The sequence below is a fragment of the Orcinus orca genome, chromosome 6 (assembly GCF_937001465.1).
Source record: "Orcinus orca chromosome 6, mOrcOrc1.1, whole genome shotgun sequence".
Lineage (NCBI taxonomy): Eukaryota > Metazoa > Chordata > Mammalia > Artiodactyla > Delphinidae > Orcinus > Orcinus orca.
The window spans coordinates 10,798,834-10,818,842 of NC_064564.1; the positions used below are offsets into that span (position 1 = coordinate 10,798,834).

Here is a 20,009-nt window from a genome sequence, read left to right on the forward strand (position 1 = left end):
TGCCTGCTGCCTGCTGGGGCTTGGGTGGGGCAGAAGAGAGCGGAGGATAATATCGGGGTTCCTGTGCTTGGTCTAGGATGGCAGCAGTGACGCTGGAAAGAAGTGGGTTCAAGATGTGTGTTGATGGTAGAATCAGTAGGAATTGGTGATAGACTGAATATCAGGTGTGCTGATGAAGAGGCTCTAATGGAGGGGTCTACCTAAGAATCGAATGCAGTGACAATTCATTGTTGCCAGGGGAAGGGGGAACGGAGTGAAAATTATTCCTAACGGTACGGGGTGAAAATTATTCCCAACGGTGGGAGTGGCTTGCCCTAAAAAGCTATCAAGTCTTTTTTTCTCTTGTCTCTAAAAAGAACCCAATTCAAGGTCCCACTCAAGGACCACAGATCACTCTTTGGCAGCCCTGCCTCCTGACACAGTAAATAGCTGTGTCTAATGCTCCTGTGTCATTTCTGTGCTATATTTGCAAACTCTGAATGAACCGTGGCTGTTCTACCATGATTTACACCCTTATTTGGCAAACCACTGAGCTATAAAATTAAAAAATGAGAGACTACTTCCATGGTGTATGGTTTCACTCATCCCAGAATGACTCATAAATCACTTCAGGAACATTTAGCAGACCACGGCTGTATGGCTCAGTATTTTTAGGAGTGAAAGAGAAAATTCTATTTTAACTAACTCTTAAGGCTTAATTTTTAAATAAACAAAGGAACCAAGGCGCCCTCTAATGGCGGAATGATGTAATGCTCTAATTTGTAACGAACTCTAACAGGATTTCAGTTAGAAATTATAGTAAATTCATAAGGAATTATGAACAGATTGTTTCATGAAGGCTTTATAATTTCTTAATGTTTGGCCATCAGTTTTGTCTCTTCTATGCACTACTTATACTGTATTCCATAAAGGCTTGTTATCTGTTGTTGAAGGGGTATTGGGGGTTTGTCTTTAAAAGTTATTTCAGCGTTTCTTTTTCTTAGGTCCCCAGCCATGGCTGGAGGATTATTCGCCATTGAACGAGACTTCTTCTTTGAGCTGGGTCTCTACGATCCAGGCCTCCAGATTTGGGGTGGTGAAAACTTTGAGATCTCATACAAGGTAACATTTCATTGAAACAAATGCAGTTTTCTAAGCAGTTATGGATTCTTGTGACTTTCAGATAAGGCTGGTTTCTTTGGGGCAAAAAAGAACAAAAAACCTGTTTAATGCATTTCTCTAAATTATAAGGAAAGACTAACAAAAATATTTGCCTTTTGGGAAAAATAAGGCAAAAATGCAAGCTCCAAACTTACTACATACGTTCTTGGCTCAGCTAAAAACGGAAGCCAGCGAGCTTCAGAAGTAAAAATACCTCCTCTCCTTCCCCTCCCGCCCCACCCGCAAAGGCTTTTCCGTACCTCGGAGCCTTTTGTGATAGGAGCCCTTGCGGGAATCAGCAGGTGTGGGGTTCCGTTTGACCATCCACTGCTGAAGCTCAGGACAGAGGTAGACCCCAACAGTGATCGTGTGTCCTCACACTGACCCTGGAGCTGCCTTCCTGCAGTACCCACCCACCCGTGCCCCCCGCCACTTCCCGAAAGAAAGAAGTATTTTCCAGTGTGAGCTGAACACATAGGCGTTACCTCTTGTCTTAAATGTCCGGTGCTCAGCACTTTGAGGGACAGAAGAGGAGGAGCTCGGTCCTCGCTGTCAATGAACTTACAGCCGATGAGAGATGAGAGTTCTGCTTAAATGCGTAGTACGATCAGAAGGTAGACCGACGTTCAGGTGGTGTGATTCAGAGGCAGCAGCATGCTGGAGGATGTTTTCGAGGCAGAACAAGGAAGACGGGCCGAGCTAAGGTGGGGGTAGAACGGGGAAAGGCGCAGGGCGGGCATGGGGCCCACCGTCTGGCAGAAGCTGACAGTGTGAATCCGACGGGCTTCCAGGAAGATGGCGTGGGCAGGGGCGCCAGGTCCACAGTGAGGAGAGCCTTCAGTACTGAGCTGAGAGACTGTGGCTTAATCTGACAGGCAGTGGAGACCCATGGGAGAGACTAAGCTGGGGAGAGCACGACCCAGAGCTGCCCTTCAGCAGCCTAATCTCCTGCTATAAATAATGGAGCCTGAGTAGAGGCAAGCGGAGGCGAAGGAGCCGCCGGTTAGGCGGTTATGGTAACAATCCCCCAGGTGGGAGGAGGCGTGTTAGCGCCGGGAGAGATGAAGTGCGCGTTAGGACGCAGGAGTCTGCGTGGCTCTGCAGGGGCTCAGGACGGGCCCCTGGGTGCCCTGTGCGCCTGCGTTCCCCAGCGGCCTCTTTGTTAGTATGTGAGCTTGAGAAATAAGAAGTTATCGTAGGATCTGTTTAGCTGGTGAATTCCCCGTAGACCCTGTGTCTAATTTAGATTTTAGGTTTATGTTTACAGGACAGATTGGGCGTTTGAGACAGCTGCCACGTGTGTCTTTCCTGACAGATCTGGCAGTGCGGTGGCAAGTTACTGTTTGTCCCTTGTTCCCGTGTCGGGCACATCTACCGTCTTGAGGGCTGGCAGGGGAACCCTCCGCCTGTCTATGTCGGGTCTTCTCCTACCCTAAAGGTGAGTCTTTCGGTTAAAACTGGGAAGGCTAGGGAGCTAACACGTATGTGCCACGTGGCCACGTAATGTCAGCTCGCTGGCCAGGCGACATCTTTGAAGCAGTCACGCTGTTTCTCACTTTTCACTTAGACTAGGCTTATTCATGAAACTTCTTATTGTTTTCTAGGATTATTCCTTGTATCCCACTCTGATTAGAATTCCATTATTGAATGGTATTGAATGTTCTCCGTCAAGATAGCTCAGATTTTAGAAATCCACTCAATATTCTGTAATGACGTATATGGGAAAAGAATCTAAAAGAAAGAGTGGAAATATATGTATAACTGATTAACTTTGCTGTACACCTGAAAGTAGCACAACATTGTAAACCAACTATACTTCAGTAAAAATCTTTTTTTAAAAAATGATAACTCAGGGCTTCCCTGGTGGCGCAGTGGTTGAGAGTCCGCCTGCCGATGCAGGGGAGACGGGTTCGTGCCCCGGTGCGGGAAGATCCCACGTGCCGCGGAGCAACTGCGCCCGTGAGCCATGGCCACTGAGCCTGCGCGTCCGGAGCCTGTTGCTCCGCAACAGGAGAGGCCACAACAGTGAGAGACCCGCGTACCGCAAAAAAAAAAAAAAATGATAACTCAAATTTTTAAAACCTGACACCGTGTAGGAAAGTCGTTGAAAGGGAAATACCAACGTCTCTTAGTCACACGTGAGTGAAACACTATTTTTGTTTGGTTTTGGAAAAGTAAAGTAATTATAATAGAAGTTTGTGTAGTAAACAAAATCACATTTTTCAACAGTGCTTGCAAAAGGTGAATGAATAACTTTTGTCCCTCAAACCAGGGACAGACCAGGAGAGCTTCACACAGAGGCCACAGCCCCAATGCTGGCAGGACGATGGCCTCTCTCTTTGATGGGGCAACTTAGAAGCCCTTTGTTTGTGCGGCTTTCATAGACTCTAAGAGCATATGACTGTGGTGTCTTTCATTTTCTGGAGCCCTTAACCAAGTCAAAAGCAGAAGGAAGTCTATTTTTGGCTACGGATGCAACTCAGGACCGTTCCCCAAAGCGAATAGATAACAGAAGCAGAGACTAGGCTTTAAGGATCAACACAGCCCTCTAACCGACCAAAGTTTTTTAGAAGTGGCCAAACGGAGCCCCACTAGGACAGGGGACGAGATTTAAATCTCCGCAGTAAGACAGAGATAGCAGCCAGTTAACACTGGGCCCGACGGCGTTGCAGGAAGATAGCCGCCCTTGGAACTTGCCCCACAACCACGAAGAACTGTTGGAAAGTCAGGTCAGTTCAGGAAGGCCGGTGCTACAAGGAAATGGAAAAGAGACGAGAGGGAAACACTCAACACTGTCAGATTAAGCAGCAAACGCAGGCTTCACCAGCGGCTTCTGTCCTCTGCTTCTGCGTGTCCCCTCCACCCTCCAGGGCTGTTTCTCCAGCCGGTGGTCTTCTCTGAGCTGCAGACCTTTACGGTCAGCTGTCTTAGAGAACACCTCTCTCTCTCTCTCTCTCTTTTTTTTTTTTTTTTTTTGGTGGCAACGCGTGGCACGCAGGATCTTAGTTCCCTGACCAGGGATCGAACCCGAGCCCTTGGCAGCGAAAGTGCGGAGTCCTAACCACCGGACCTCCAGGGAAGTCCCTAGAACCCTCCTCTTAGATGGCCCTCAGATGTTTCAGACTTGGCCTCTTCAGAGCGGAGCTTTTAACTTTCCCTCAGAGGCGGCTCTCTACCCTCCGTCCCACCCCCTCGGGCCACCTCCACTCCCTGCCCCGGTTATTCCCCTCAAATCTGAATCTGATGTCTGCTGCCTGCGAGGACCCTTCGGATGGCTGTCAGCTAATGGGTGACGTGCAAAGCCCTTGGAAACGATCAGTAGTATCACTAATAGCTCACACTTCGTGAGTGCTCAGTGTGTACAAATCTAAACACTTCGCACCGATTAACTTCTTAATTATCCTCATCTTAAAAGGAGGAAACCGAGGCAGCTTTTCTCTCAGTGAATCCTGCATTCCAGCTGTGGTGATAGACCTCTTTCAGGATGCCACATGCACCATGATCTATCATATATTTGCACTGCTCTTTGCCCCAGGTCCCAGTCCCTCCTGGCTGACCGCTCCTTCAGGACTGAGCCGTCCCCGCCTCTCCATCCCAAACAATTAAATGCTCCTCCTTTTTGTTGCCGTAACCTTATGCGTGTGCACTTAATTCTTCATGTTCACGACTACCTGGAAGACATGGACTGTGTCTAACTTTGGGTGGATTTGCAAGAATTCAAAATATTTAGCAATAATGTTGTGTTCTTTTAGGAGGCTGCCGCTTAAAACTTTTTGAGCCCACGGGCTTTTGCAGAAACATGCCCACGGCCAGGCGTGCACCCTTTTGATAGTTATCTTGTAGCCAAGAGAAAATTTAATCAGAACACTAGATGTTCCTGCTGTGCGGCCAGCAGGCCAAACCCAGCCTTCTTCAGTAAATAAAGTTGTGTCGGAACCCAGCTCTGCCGTTCGTTCGCATGTTCCCTGTGCTGCTTTCTCACTGTAGCAGCAGAGGTGAGTAGTTGCAACAGAAACTGGATGGCCACCCAGCTGAAAAGACTGACTCCCGGGCCCTTCATAAAGTTTGCTGCCCCGTGATGTCCAAGCGCAAGGGCCTCTCGCTGGGTCTGTGCTGCGTCCATCGCATCGATTCACGCCTACGAGTGCTCACTCAGTGAAACAGTAGAAGTTAGATCCTTGTGAGTTCTCACACGTCAACTTACATGATTGTTCTTTAGTTGCTTTTCAAAATGCACCCCATGGGGAAAATATCCACTTAATTCTGGGCTACGGTGCAGTGGTTCAGGTACAGCTGTTACAAGATGGGCAGAGCCACTTTCAGAAATGTGTTTGTTGTTTGTCCCAGTGGTTTCTGATGGGAGACCCCTCCCCCTGCACGTGCCAGCAGCATGGTCCTCAGAGAGGAGATTGTTCAGGGGTCTGGGGGTGCCCGGTGCCAGCCAGCCTCTCTCACCAACCCTCTGCGCTCAGCTCCATCAGCAGGAAAGAATATATTATCTTAGGGCTTCCCTGGTGGCGCAGTGGTTGAGAGTCCGCCTGCCGATGCAGGGGACACGGGTTCGTGCCCCGGTCCGGGAGGATCCCACATGCCACGGAGCGGCTGGGCCTTAGCCATGGCCACTGAGCCTGTGCGTCTGGAGCCTCTGCTCTGCAGCGGGAGAGGCCACAACAGTGAGAGGCCCACGTACCGCAAAAAAAAAAAAAAAAAAAAAAAAAGAATGTATTATCTTAGAGTATGGGACCTTCGGCACAGTGACACCAGATTGTGTGTCCGTCACTCTGGTTGAACACGCGTGACAGTGACATGTCAGAGTCACGAGCTCGCTTGCATTTGTAATTAAGTATCGGGTCCTATTGAAACAAATTTATCGTATGTTGTCATATTTCATATGTCGAAGAGAGGCTGTTTATGACAATACAAATATTTTTGGTTTTTATAATGACGTTAATTTTCTTTTTCCCAGAATTACGTCAGAGTTGTAGAGGTCTGGTGGGATGAGTATAAAGACTACTTCTATGCCAGTCGCCCTGAATCAAAGGCATTACCATATGGGGATATATCAGAGCTGAAGAAATTTCGAGAAGATCACAACTGCAAAAGTTTCAAATGGTTCATGGAAGAAATAGCTTATGATATCACCTCACACTACCCTCTGCCGCCCAAAAATGTCGACTGGGGAGAAGTGAGTATCAGCTGGGGGTCAGATCTCAAAGTGTGTGTGTATGGAGACTGAGCTTGGGAGAAAGCAGAGCGAGACGGGAATGTTGGAGGAGAGAGAAGAATTCTTGGGGGAAACTTTGGTGAAAAGCTGTTAACCTCCCAGCCTTTCCACTGGATAGTTCCCCTGCACTGACCTCCCGCCCCAAGTCCCTCCTGTCTGCTCCGCTCGGGACGCTGTCAGCTCCCTTCAGCTCCTGCCTTTCCCCACCCCTCGCCCGACTCCCTTCCTCGGCGACCTCCTACCCACCCTACACTGCCCATGTGGAGATTGCCCACAGTGAAAAGCCTTTCTATGCTTCCCCACTCCATCCCGAGACTCAGGCCTGCCATCCTGTCCTAACTCGGAATCACCGTCTGTCAGGGCCCCGGGGCCCTGCTCACCGCCGTGTCCCAGTGACCTACGCGGAGGCCCCATGTGCAGTAGGCACCCAGACAGTGAGGGTAACTGAAAACAGTGAAAACCAAAGGCCTTGATCTGTGTTGCTTTGTCTTTGTTTCTTCAAACTTGCCTCTATAGCCTCCTTTCTGAATGCACCCACTCTTGTGCCTTATCTGCTGCCCTGTAGGTGCATTAAACACCCCCATGAACTTTCAAGCCCACGAGACCTTGCTTAGTCATGTTTTCAGCAAATAGCGGTTGAGCGCCGCTAGACAGAAAATGTGACAAGCAAGGACCTTCTCCTCAGGGAGTGTGCATGCCAGTGGGACAGAGAGAGAAACAGAAAACAGAGTGTAGTGACAGGTGGTGGAAAAGGCTGTGAAGGAAATAGACAGCTGCTGTTTGAGGGGACTCAGGGACCCGGTAAGGGAGGCTTCTCGGAGGAGGTGACGGTGGGTCTGAGATCTGAACGATGAGCAGCCAGCGAATCAGAGAGCTGGGAAAGGGTGCTCCGAGGAAGGATGCCGGTGTGCCTGCCAGCTGTGAGCCGGGAAGGCTCTGCGTGTTTGATAAGCAGAACAGAGGAGGTGAAATGAGGCGCAGGGGCGGATGAGGAGGGCAGCCGTCCTCCTGAGAGTGGGAGACCACAGGAGGGCTTTAAACAGAAAGGTGATGGGATTCCATTTATGCTGTGTTTCCAGTCACAGTGGGGCCTAAGAGTGGAAGCAAGGATGCGGGTTAGGAAGCAGTGGGGTAGTTCCAGGGAGAAGTGATGGTGGCTGGGACTGGGTGGTGACAGTGGAGGTGGTGGGACGCAGGCCCCATCAGGGTGCTTAGTTCATCTGGAGGCAGCGCCCTGACCGGCAGGGCAGTGGAGGGTGTGGGCCAGCAGGACAGCTGGTTTGGTTTTATTTGAGTATCGGGTTGGGTGGCCGCCAGGGTGGGGAGGTTGGCAGAGGGGGCGGCTGGGGAGGGACCCGGAGGGACCAGGGGGGCACGAAGAGCCCAGCAGACACCCCGCTGGGCCGTCCAGATCTCAGGCCCAGAAAGGAGGCCACATGTGCATCTAAAGACGTTTATTTGGATCCAACAGCAGGTAGATTGTTTCATGGGACAGAATGAGAAAAATACAGAGGAAAGAGGCCGGGTCTGTCCCTAAGGAGCCCCAGCACTTAGCGCTTGCACTTGCCCTCTCTCTCCCTCTCTCTCCCTCTCTCTCTCTCCCTCTCTCTCCCTCTCTCTCCCTCCCGCTCCCTCTCCCTCTCCCTCCCTCTCTCCCTCCCTCTCTCTCTCTCTCTCTTTCTCTCTCTCTCTCTCTTTCTCTTTCTCACTCTCTCTCTCCCCCCCCCTCGCCCTCTCCCCCCACCCTCTCTCGCTCGCTCTCTCGCTCGCTCGCTCTCTCTCGCGCTCTCGCTCTCTCTGCACCTCTGTCTTAACTCCCAAGTAGACCAAAGCCCCTGGGAGTCAGGACCGCGATGTGCTTCTCTTTTGCTCTGGGGAACACCTCATTAGCACACGCCTTCTCCGTGGAAGGGATGAATTCTCTCCCTGAGCTTGCCCAGTAGAGGCTTCAGAGTCCACCCTGCACATGCTGAGGGCTCTCAAATGCCCCCCCACTTCAACCCAAATCTCTGTCCCAAATCCCAGACTAGGGTGTGTGAGGCTGGACGCCCCCCTCACCCGCCAGCCACCACCACCCCCCCCACCCCCGCCCCGTGCTGATGCCTCAGGCCCCAAACTCCGGAGCTATTTTTGACTGCTCTCCTCTCACACTCCACACCCAGTTCCAGAAACCGACCTTCCTCCCTCTGCTCTCAGCCACCACGTCTCCCACTGAGACGAGTCCTGCCTGCCCCCGCTTTGCTGTCAACACGGCCGCCGGGCCACTTCACTCCTCCAAGCCCCGCGAGGCGGCCCCGGGCACTCCTTGGTTGGGGGCAGAGCCCTTTCTGGGGGCCCCACTGCCCCCGGCCTGCCCCGCTGCTACTCCCTGCTGCACTGCAGCCCGGCCGGCCTCCCCGCTCATCCTCCTCCCGCAGACCTGCAGACCTGCATCCGCCTGCCCTTCCCTCCCCCTGTATGCTTTCCCTGGGGAAGCAGAGGGAGCGTCTGCAGGCACGGCCAGGCCTTCTGTGCACCTCCTGCCCCCCGAGACACTCCCACCCGCCAACTTGCTCATCTGTCTCTTCTCGGCTCTCACTTGTCACTTTCTAACGTGTCTGTTACGGTTTTGCTTATATTCGGCCTTCCCTCCTAGAGCGTAAGCTCCCTGGGGCGAGGATCCGATCCGTTCCGTGCACTGGCACATCAGAGCCCTCAGCATGCCTGACACAGCACTCACGTAATAGTTGATGAATAAATAAAAGCGTGAGCCAATGGACAGATGGAATGTTCCATCCTCCCTTTACAGTCTCCCCCTGAACACACGTTCGGTTTAACCCTCCCCACGCTGGCCCCTGCACCTCACAAGGCACTTCTGCACCCTCCCTGCAGCTTCCAGGGTGAACCCCTGCCCTGTCCTCTCCCGGGGCTGCCTCCAGCTCCGCCCACATCCTCTCTACAGACAGCAGAGCCTCCGACCCCGACTTGCTTCTCCTCTGAAGCTCTTACCTTCCTGGGTGCTCAGTCAGTGTTTGCCAACTGAAGGAATGAATAAAGCATTTTATCCAAATACAGTAGTAATTTATAATTGAGATATAAATCTATAATATTTCCAATAAGGAAAAAGTTGTGGGTTTTTTGGTTGTTTTTTTACAAAATGTGCATTTCAAACATAGAAACGCGTGTTTGCTGCCTACCTGCGACATCCGTAGTCAGAGAGGAGCCTCACTGCCCAGGCCCTGGAGGCTGCTGCCAGCAGTGGGAGCCTTACCTCCCAAGTTCACTCTGGCCTAGACACGGGGGCCAGTGTCTGTGACCGCCATGGTCAGCTCCCTTTGCTCTATTTCCTTCTCATTCACATGAATGATCATGAATCTGAAATGGTACTAATGGTATCTTTGTATTTTTTTCTTCTGTGGCATTTTATCAAAATCTGGAGGCCAAGACCCTCAGTTGGAATGAGCTCATTCGTGTTGACTTCAAGACTTAAGTGATTTCAGAGATGACTGTAGCTCTGAGCTCCTCAAGGCCTGACAGGACAGTAGGGACCCGGTTAACTCGAAGCTCTCTGAAGCCACGTGAGAGCTTATTAGAGTCTAAACTGTCGCCTTCCCTGTGGTTCTTTGTTCATTTTTTTTAGATCAGAGGCTTTGAAACTGTGTACTGCATTGACAGCATGGGGAAGACAAACGGAGGCTTTGTTGAGCTGGGCCCCTGCCACAGGATGGGCGGGAATCAGGTAAACAGCCGGGCTTTGCGATTAATTCCGTCTGCACTGGAAGCAGCTGAGCTGACTGAGCCAGGGTTTAGCCTGGTTTTCCATTTGGTGATTGTGATTGTTTGGTAAAGTAAAACATTCTGTGAAAAACTGACAGTGCTAAAACGTTTACTTAAATGAGGGGATAAGAGCAGTACTGGTTTTCACGTAAACAACCAGAATCTAGAATTTATGTCCGATGTAGGAGATTAGAATATATTCTTGCATGAGTGTGTAACTATGTAAGCCTAGCTCCCTAACAGTCCACATCTTCCCCCCAGTAGGCTGGGATGCTATTGCCAATCATGTATATTTCACTAGTATATTCTCTTACTACCTTATGTGAGTATTTTTCTTGTCTCTGATTTACATTGTGAAACATTATCAGGTCTGTTTCCACATTTTCATTTTCTTACATCGTTGGTACGAAATTCCTATGTTAGTGACCCATTCTGTATCTAAGAGGCTAGAGAACGTAATCCTTTAAGAGTTAGAAGGGGTCTTTACTACCATCAAAATGAATAATTCCTGTGTTTGGACTTACAGTTCTGAACACACAGAAACATGGTAGAGAAATAGCATAGTCATTGAGTTTAATTATAGGAGTTAAGTTTCTTTCTCTCTTTCTTTTTCTTTAATAGCTTTTCCGAATCAACGAAGCGAATCAACTCATGCAGTATGACCAGTGTTTGACGAAGGGTCCTGATGGATCCAAAATTATGATTACACACTGTAATCTGAATGAATTTAGGGAATGGCAGTACTTCAAGGTATTCTGGGTTTCAGTTCTGAAATACATGCAATTTCATTTTAATAACACCTACTGTGTGGAATTTAGACATATAAACCTTAAAACCTGCATTCACACTGACTTGCATGTCTGTCTCACTCACTCATTTGTTTTCCTGAGCACTAGTGACTCATTGTTCCATACTGAAGCATCGCTTTTATCCTCTGGTGTAGTATTGTCATGGAAGGAGGCCACCTGGAGTCCATGCAGACCCACTGCTAACTTATCAACACAGGAAAACCAGTGTTCCCTGAGGCAGTCATCACCATTGTTCTAATATCAAAGTCGATCTTTTTAATCCAAAAGAGTCATTCATTAAAATTACCTATATAATGTGTAAGTATACCTATGTATGACACATAGAAAACGTTGCATTTATTTTTGCACTTTATTTTATTAACTTTTAAAATATTGCTGCCTGTTGTCCAGCAGGTGGGGATAGAGATGAACAAATAACATGTTGGACTCAAGGCCTTCAAAGCTTCTCATCATGGCTGCTTGCTAAATGCAACAGGATATGTGTTGCCTGTTGCTTGTTTTAAAGGTCATGTTTAGTTTTTCTTGTGTGTGTGTTTTTTGCGGTATGCGGGCCTCTCACTGCTGCGGCCTCTCCCGTTGCGGAGCACAGGCTCCGGACGCGCAGGCTCAGCGGCCATGGCTCATGGGCCCAGCCGCTCCGCGGCATGTAGGATCTTCCCGGACCGGGGCACGAACCTGTGTCCCCTGCATCAGCAGGTGGACTCTCAACCACTGCGCAAGCCCCATGTTTAGATTTTCACTTGAGTCTGTGGGAGCAGTTTTTCTGTTTCAGCTGTGAATATTCAGAGTTCTGTGCCAGGTTGAGGATTCCAACATCATAATGGTTTTCTGAATAATTTTCAAAGTCTAGACTTGGCTAAAATGAATCAATTTATTATGAAACAAAAAGTTGGGGAGGCTGCCCCAGACTGAAGAAACTGGCAGCCCTGAACTTTCTTTACGCATCTTGTATTCGTTGTCACGTCCTTCCTGTCAGCAAACGCTTGTTTGCCACATAGTGATATGACCCAGCTGAATATTCCCAGTTATCATTGTGCATAATTACTATGAAGTGGTAAGTATGTGTCAGTTGCTGATATCTTTCTTATAACAAGTTAGGAAGGAGAAGATTAACATAAACCCCAGAGAAGAGAACATTTATTTACACAAAGAAAGATGAATAATAGCAATGAAGGCTAGGGGTGAGTAAGGACAATATTAGTAAACTAGTAAAAGAAGGTTAGCAGATGCAAAACGACACAAGAAGCAGTGGATAAGAATGGAATGTACATATTTTAGATATTTTAAAGGGCAAAGCACTGAATATCCGTTTGTGCATCAGACATTACTAAATATTCACTGGGGCCCTTCAAAAAATATCTAAAGCCCATCATACTATAATGGCAGAGAAGGAAAAAAATGCAGAAGTAAAAATAAGCAAAATGCCATAGGACAGCAAAAGAGATTAATAGGAGGAGTTATTTCTGATGAGTTTCATGTAGGGAGTATCACTGCACCAGGTCTTGAGGTATAAAAAGGCTTTTCATGGAGAATAAATGAGAAAACGGGTGAGCAGAGGCGTGGCATCAAAGTGTAGAGAATTCTAGGAACTGCGTTTGCTCTGGTTCCCTAAGTTGTTCTCCATGGGAAAGAGCGTGGAACTTTGTTTTGTGGGCTTTAGGGAGTGACTGACATTAGTTAAGGATCACAGTGATAGGAAACAGTGGATACTTTTAGGAAAATAATTCTGGAAATATTGTCAAGTATGGACTGGTGAACAGGAGGCTAGCTCGGTCAGTGGTTCCCACTCTGCCCCGTCTCTGGACCCCCTTTACATCCTTACAAACCACTGACACGCTCCCCAGACAGATTTGTTATAGAGGTTACAGCTAACGGTATTTCCTAAGTTGGGAATTAAACCTGAGAATTGTTGTATTTATGTATGTATTCACGTAAATGTAACAATCATAACCATATTACACGTTAATATAAATAACACTTTTATAATCCCCACAAAAGTGAGAAGAGTGGCATTGTTTTATAGTTTCACAAATGCCTTTAATGTCTGGTTTAATAGATTCTTATTCTGCTTCTGCGTTTAGTTTGATGCGATATGTTGTTTTAGTTGCGTATTTGAGGAAAATCCGGCCTCACATAGACGTGCAGTTGGAAAACGAGGGGTAATTTAATAGCCTTTTCAGATAATTGAGGCTGTTCTTCAGTGCTACACAAGTGTGTAAGTGGTAGTTTCTTAAAAGCTTTGCAGTGTAGAATCTGAACTCCTATCAGTGAACATTTTGTTCTTTGTTGCGTTAAACCCACTGGTCTGTCTTACACTGGAGTGGATCTTTTGTAACATCACACATTCGCTGCTCATTCGGAAAACAGTGGCTCACTAGGTCATGTAAATCTTCCAAACGATGGCACATTTCATCATACAATGCCAAATAAATCACAAATATAACCACCGATTTCATCAGAAAAGTCTTTAAGTCTTGTGCAGTTGTCAAGTTCATGGTAATGGATACAAGTTTCCTACAACTCGAATTTTTGCTTGAAAACTCAAATTTTATCAATGGCAACAGACACTGTCAGCATTATATTTTTTCCTTGAAGTGATGGGCTCACTTTATTTTCTGGAAAATGGCTACCCAGTCCCAAGTTTGCATAATTGTAATCTGCCTGCAGGTTGTCCTTTCAAGTCAGAATGACATCCCACGAGAGAAGTAGCTCGTTCAACCCTCGGGTCCCGACAACTGCTCATGTGCTGTCCACTCTTCCCATACTATCTCATAGGGTCAAGATTTAATAAAACTAATACGTGGACACCAGGGGGGAAAGGGAGGGGGGTGAACTGGGAGATTAGGATTGACATATATACACCGCTGAGTATGGAGGAGATATCTAGTGAGAGCCTGCCGTATAGCGCAGGGAACTCTACTCGGTGCTCTGTGGTGACCTGGATGGATGGGAGGGAAATCCAGAAGGGAGGGGATATGTGTATACATATGTCTGATTCACTTCTCTGTGCAGTAGGAGCTAGCACAACACTGTGAAGCGCAACTATACCCCAATTAAAAAAATAATAAATATTTTAAAAATTAAAAATAGGAGATGATCTACATCCCAGGGCCATTCATTATGAGGATTAAATGAATTAATACACCTCGAGCATCTGGTATGCGTCTACCCGGCATAGAGCAAGTGCTCAATAAATGTTAAACGTTATTATCATTAAAAAAAAAAAAAACTAATACGTTTTTACTGCTTTGTCAAGGGCGTTCTCAAGTGAAACTGGCTTTTTTTTCTTTTTTAATTGTGAGTGTTCGTCCATGGAGAACATGACTGTGTGATTGATGCTACGGCCCCAGCACGTTCACCCAGCATGGCTTTTGCGCCATCAGTATAAATGTCCATACGATAAAGAAGGCAGATGGGGCTCTGTGTATTATTATGAAATCGTTTCGACCTTACAGGCCCAATCTTAGCTAGTCTGACGACCACACTCTGAACAGCCCTGAGCTGTACTGAAGGAACCTCTAGCAGGTGACCAGGGCTCGACCAAGGCAAGGGCGATGGGGAGGGGAAAGGATGCACACCCAAGCCACTGCAGATGTCCGTCCTCAGCCAGCGACTTGGAGGAAAGAAGGAGGGAAATGCAGCCTGAGCTGTGCTGTCCTGAGCATGGGAAAGCTGGTATCGTCATTAGTAGGATAGGAGCTAGAGGAGCAGGTTTGGAGGGGAAGATGATGAATTTAAGTTTGTATGTATTGAATTGGAGGTACCAGCAGTACATCATGACTGAACAATAACAGGATGTGGAAGACTGACGATCAAGAGAAACACAGACTCTGGGGTGTGCCTGGTTCATGCCTGCCCAATTCGCTTGAATAGTCTTCTTACGAAAGCCAGGCTGTGACTTTGTCTAATGTCAGTGATATCACACAGTGCAAATGTAACACTGTGTTTCCCTGTGTCTTCCAGAACCTGCACAGACTGACTCACATTCCTTCCAGAAAGTGCTTGGATCGCTCGGAGGTCCTCCATCAAGTGTTCATCTCCGACTGCGACTCCAGCAAAATGACTCAAAAGTGGGAAATAAATAACATCCATAGTGTTTAGAAGGAATGAAAGAAACCAGTAACCTACCTACTGACACGTAAATTTATACAGGACTGAAAACCTCCTGAAACCTGCTGCAAATACAGCTCCAAACCCAGAGGCTCTTGAGGAGTCTGAGGACATTGATAAACTGTGATTTTACGATAACATTATCATCTGCAGTTACTGTTTACAAAACTGCTTTTACCTTAAACTTTGTAGATGTTTACATCTTTTTTTTGTTTTGTTTTAAGATGATGTTGGTAATCTGTGCATTTAGCTCTGTTTTATTTAGAACAGAGTAAAAAGCATTGTTGTCTTCTTTGGGATTACACTCAGGGGTCTGAAAGGCAGTTTGATTGTTTTTTTTTTTTTTTTTTTAACACACTTGAAAAAAGGTTGGAGTAACCAGATCGTCATATGTAACTTGGTGATTATCAACCTGTTGTATCTTTATTTAATTTTACATCTTTTTGAAGCACTGCCACAGGTTATTAGCCAAGGTGGCCTTCCTTCACAGTCATGCTGCTTTTTTGAAAGGTGAATTTCAACACATTTAGTGCCTCTTTTCATTTCTTGGTATATTTCAAGAGCTTTTGATGCAATTTGTAGGATATTAATGATGGAATTGTCACCTGTCTGAGGAATACTTTTACCACTCAGAACTGAATTAATGTGCTACCATTTGCTCTGAAATTGAACGTTGTATTGCTTGAAAAAAGAAATGACAAGATGGAACATCCAGAGCTATTCCGTAGGGTTTGAAGATTGTACGGCATTAACTCCCCTATTTGCTGGCATTCCCAGTGTCCTCTATCAGTACCAACTCCTAAGGCAGCAGGGGGTCTGCTAACTAGAGAAAAATGTCCCCTGACATTGGGGATTGACTTTTCCCCATTCCCTGTCACCATAGAAAACTATAAATAACTCTCAGTTTTGAAACCTTGAAGAGGGGGTAACAAAAACAACAAAACACCACTGTAAACACATCAAAGGTTTGTTCTTACCGAGGTGAGAATTTCCAAACCCTTGTTGGATTAAGCCTTACAAGACTACTGTGTGTTACAACGTAAGCTGTGCAATTTATGAAGCCAAGGGTGAGTAGACGTTTCATTTATATCTTCATGAAATTCCCTGCACAGTTTTTAAATTTTAAGAAAGCCTATTTAAAAATATAGTTCATTAACAAATATAAATTCTGTTAGATTATGTTAGTTCCCTAGTGTTTCTTAATTTTTTTTGAAAGCATATTTCTATTAGTATTTTTCCAGTGAAAAGAAGACTTGTTTGAATTTACACATTTATTAAGATAGTACCTACTAGAAGAAAACCAAATACTGCAAGTGGTCAATTAATTTTAATTGCTAAATAATGTTTTATTACCTACAAGGTTAAAATGCTATGTCGAATGCAAAACAAATTATTTTAAAAGTGATGAGGTAGGGAATGGCAAGTAAACTAAGATTTTTGATCCTGTAATCATATCAATGAAAGGAATTCACAAACTACTACCAGAGGGAAATATATTTAATTAAAGCCTAAAAAAGAAAAGGGAAAAAACCCTACATTTGTTTAAAAGAAAAGCCTACAGATTTGTTTCTTCCAAGCTTAGCTCTTAAATTTGTAGAGTCAAAGTTCAACATCCTAAACAGAGTTTTATTTATAATTTTTGAATTGCCAATTTGTATTTTGCTACTGATCTCTGATCAACCATTTGAACTTTCATTCATCTCTAGGGATGTTTAAAAAGGAATACATTTATATGATTATATAACTGCAAAATAAATCAACTATAAATGAGAAACTAAGAGAATTGGTACTTTAATTACTTGTGTGTTTGCAAAAAGGCTCCATTTTCTTTGTTGAATAGATTATAACCTTGTTAACTATGCATAGGCCTAAGAAAGGTGGCACATAAACTGTGCATGTAAATTTTAAATGGGTATTTTGTGCAATTCGTTAAGATACTCTATAAAAAATGATTCTATATATTGAAATCAGAAACCTTACCAAACACGAAAACACATCAGAAGCTGCTGCCATAATGACTTTTCTACTGTAGGCTGCTCTGGAAATAATTCCCGTATCCTTGCTTTGTAAGTTGATAATATCACTATGCATTTCTACACATTTTATAAATTTGATTTATGCAGATTTTGATACACTGTATGTTTCTGTAGAAATTGTATAAATATTCAAAATTTTATTAGGGATACATTTGAGAAGTTTATGTATATCTTAATTCTGGGTTGCTTGTTTTTTAGGTGAGAAAAAAATAAAATACTGTATTTTAATCCATGGGTTTTTTAGTACTTGCAATCATTTCTGTATCTAAACACCACATGTTTGAAATAATTACTTGATTTTATTGTTTACAAGATACACTAATATAATAGTTAAAATATCATAGACCACAGTTATATGTTGAGTATGTGCTTGAGTGTTGCTTAGAATTCTGCTTAGAGTGTGTTTAGAGTACTCAGAGCTTACCTATCTAAGAAGGAAACATAAAGGCTTATTTTTGCCCCTGGTTGCCTATGTATAGAAAATTTTAAAAAATCACTTACCAGGGCTTCCCTGGTGGCGCAGTGGTTAAGAGTCCACCTGCCGATGCAGGGGACACGGGTTCGTGCCCCGGTCCGGGAAGATCCCACGTGCCGCGGAGCGGCTGGGCCCGTGAGCCATGGCCGCTGAGCCTGCGCGTCCGGAGCCTGTGCTCCGCAACGGGAGAGGCCACAACAGTGAGAGGCCTGCGTACCGCAAAAACAAAAAAACAGACAAAAAATCACTTACCAATTACGAAAAACAACCCAACAACGTATATTTTCCCTGGCAGTGTATTCTACTATATCATTGCCCTTTGAAAGCAAAAATTTAAGTCAAAATTCTTTACAACCTGATAGATCAAGTGAGTAGAAAGAAGGGAAGCCTACCAACATGAAGTGAGAACCAGGCTGTAGGACCTTGTAGCACAACCCACGACATCTCAGGAGAAGGTACTATGGCTGCTAGCTTTCCGGAGAGGGGCCATGTTGGTCTGGGAAGCTCGCTGTTGTCATGGCTTCATTTCTCAGCTGCTGTGCCTGAGAAACGTGGAAAAGTGACAGAACACCAGACTGAAGTGAATGGGGGCTCATTTATCTCCTAAGAGATAGCCTTTCACAGGGATCTGGGAATATGTTTCATCATTTCTGGACAGACTGTAATTGGGGGAAAAAAGCCACTTAAAATTCAGTGGAGAACATGACAAGTACCTGACCTGAGCCAGAGGGCTAATAGGCCAGTAATTGGGTATGTGAACATTAATCCATGAGAGAGCACTTTTAGAAGTACCGAGCACTATGAGAATGCATATTATTCATTAGAATCTGTTGCCAAAAAATGGACAAAAGTCAGAATGATTTGGGGGGGGGGACCACTGTCCCTGGGAGTAAAGATTAACAGAAGGGCTGTTTCTAAACTAAATTCGATAATTCCTTTGCCAATCTCCTTTTTAAGATTTTGAGGACTTCCCCAGCGGTCCAGTGGTTAAGGCTCTGCGCTTTCAATGCAGGGGGTATATGGGTTCGATCCCTCGTTGGGGAACTAAGATCCCACATGCTGTGCGGTGCGGCCGAAAAAAAAAAACTTTTTTTTTAAAAATTTATTTTACTTTTGGCTATGTTGGGTCTTCGTTTCTGTGCGAGGGCTTTCTCTAGTTGTGGCAAGTGGGGGCCACTCTTCATCGCGGTGTGCGGGCCTCTCACTATCGCGGCCTCTCTTGCGGGGCACAGGCTCCAGACGCACAGGCTCAGTAGTGGCTCACGGGCCTAGTTGCTCCACGGCATGTGGGATCCTCCCAGACCAGGGCACGAACCCGTGTCCCCTGCATTAGCAGGCAGATTCTCAACCACTGCGCCACCAGGGAAGCCACCCCACCAAAAAAAGCTTATAAAAAAAAAAAAAGGTTTGAAATGCCCATAACTGTGGTTGGTGGGTTTTGGTTTTGTAAGTGGATCAGGCCTGGGGCCCACGTCTGAGCAGAGGTGGCATAAGTGTGCCTTAATTTTCATAACAGAATGATATTACAGTCTGCTCATCTGAATAGTATAGTATGGTGCACTTGTCTGCATTTGAATCCCTGTTCCATTACAAATTACCTGTGTGACCCTGGCAAGTTATTGATGCTTCTCTATGCCTCAGTTTCCCCATTTGTAAAAGGGGGGGAAATAATAGTCCTGTTTTATAGGATTTTTATTAGGCTTGTATGGGTTAACATACATGCAGTGCTTAGAATAGTTTCCAGCATATAATCAGGGTAATATAAATGGTAGCTATTGTTACCTGGTTTCAAAGTCTAAAGTCGGTCTTTAATCAGAACTAAGACAGCTACACTGCAGACCCTCTATAAAGGCTATGTGTGTGTGTACCTGTTTCATATGTGAGATATCATTACCTCCACTTTCCAAGTGAAGAATTTAAGCTCATAAGTTAAGCATATACACTGGGGGTGAAATGGTTATCCATAAGAGAATAAGTTGTTATCTCTACCTCACACCGTTCATGTGTAGAACGTAGTTTTCAGTGGTCGAATTTATAATTTAACCCTTGGATAGAACTAAGAGCATCTGGAAGAATGTCTAAGATAGAACATTCTTTATCTTTAAACGAAATTTCTCTTGGGCTTTTGATATGAGCAAATAAACTCCAGCTGTCTTAATGATTAAATGGCCAAAACTAAAGCTTCCAGTAGAAAATAGAGATGAATAGACTTCCTCATCTGGCCATAGCATAGTAATTGTTACTGTCCTAAACAGAATGCTGCTGTCCTAAACAGCTATAAAACAGGACAAAATATATGCAGCAGCTGTTTTTAGGAATTGGGTGACAGGCAAAGCAGACTGTGATAACTTGAGAAAAAGGAAGCACACAGGCTGAACCCCGGTTCAGCATGTCTGCCTGCCTGGAGAACTTTTCCCACCACGGTACAGGAAAGGAGCTCAAACCCTGGTGATTCAGCC

At 45.6% G+C, this 20,009-nt stretch overlaps 1 protein-coding gene across 6 annotated transcripts in view; it reads left to right on the forward strand.

The window, feature by feature from the left end:
• GALNT7 (polypeptide N-acetylgalactosaminyltransferase 7) overlaps positions 1-17,307 on the forward strand; it is a 116,385-nt gene extending 99,078 nt beyond the window's left edge. For 5 of the 6 annotated variants that reach the window (XM_033403592.2, XM_049711357.1, XM_033403589.2 and 2 more), the window contains 6 exons: positions 984-1,101; positions 2,456-2,578; positions 6,107-6,325; positions 9,984-10,082; positions 10,742-10,870; positions 14,893-17,307. In XM_033403592.2, the coding sequence (XP_033259483.1) occupies positions 984-1,101; positions 2,456-2,578; positions 6,107-6,325; positions 9,984-10,082; positions 10,742-10,870; positions 14,893-15,030 (826 nt within the window). In that variant the 3' untranslated portion in view covers positions 15,031-17,307. Of the gene's footprint in view, positions 1-983; positions 1,102-2,455; positions 2,579-6,106; positions 6,326-9,983; positions 10,083-10,741; positions 10,871-11,063; positions 11,227-14,892 lie in introns of all 6 variants that reach the window. The other variant, XR_004476234.2, reaches the window with a different exon arrangement.
• The last annotated feature ends 2,702 nt before the right edge of the window (positions 17,308-20,009 follow it).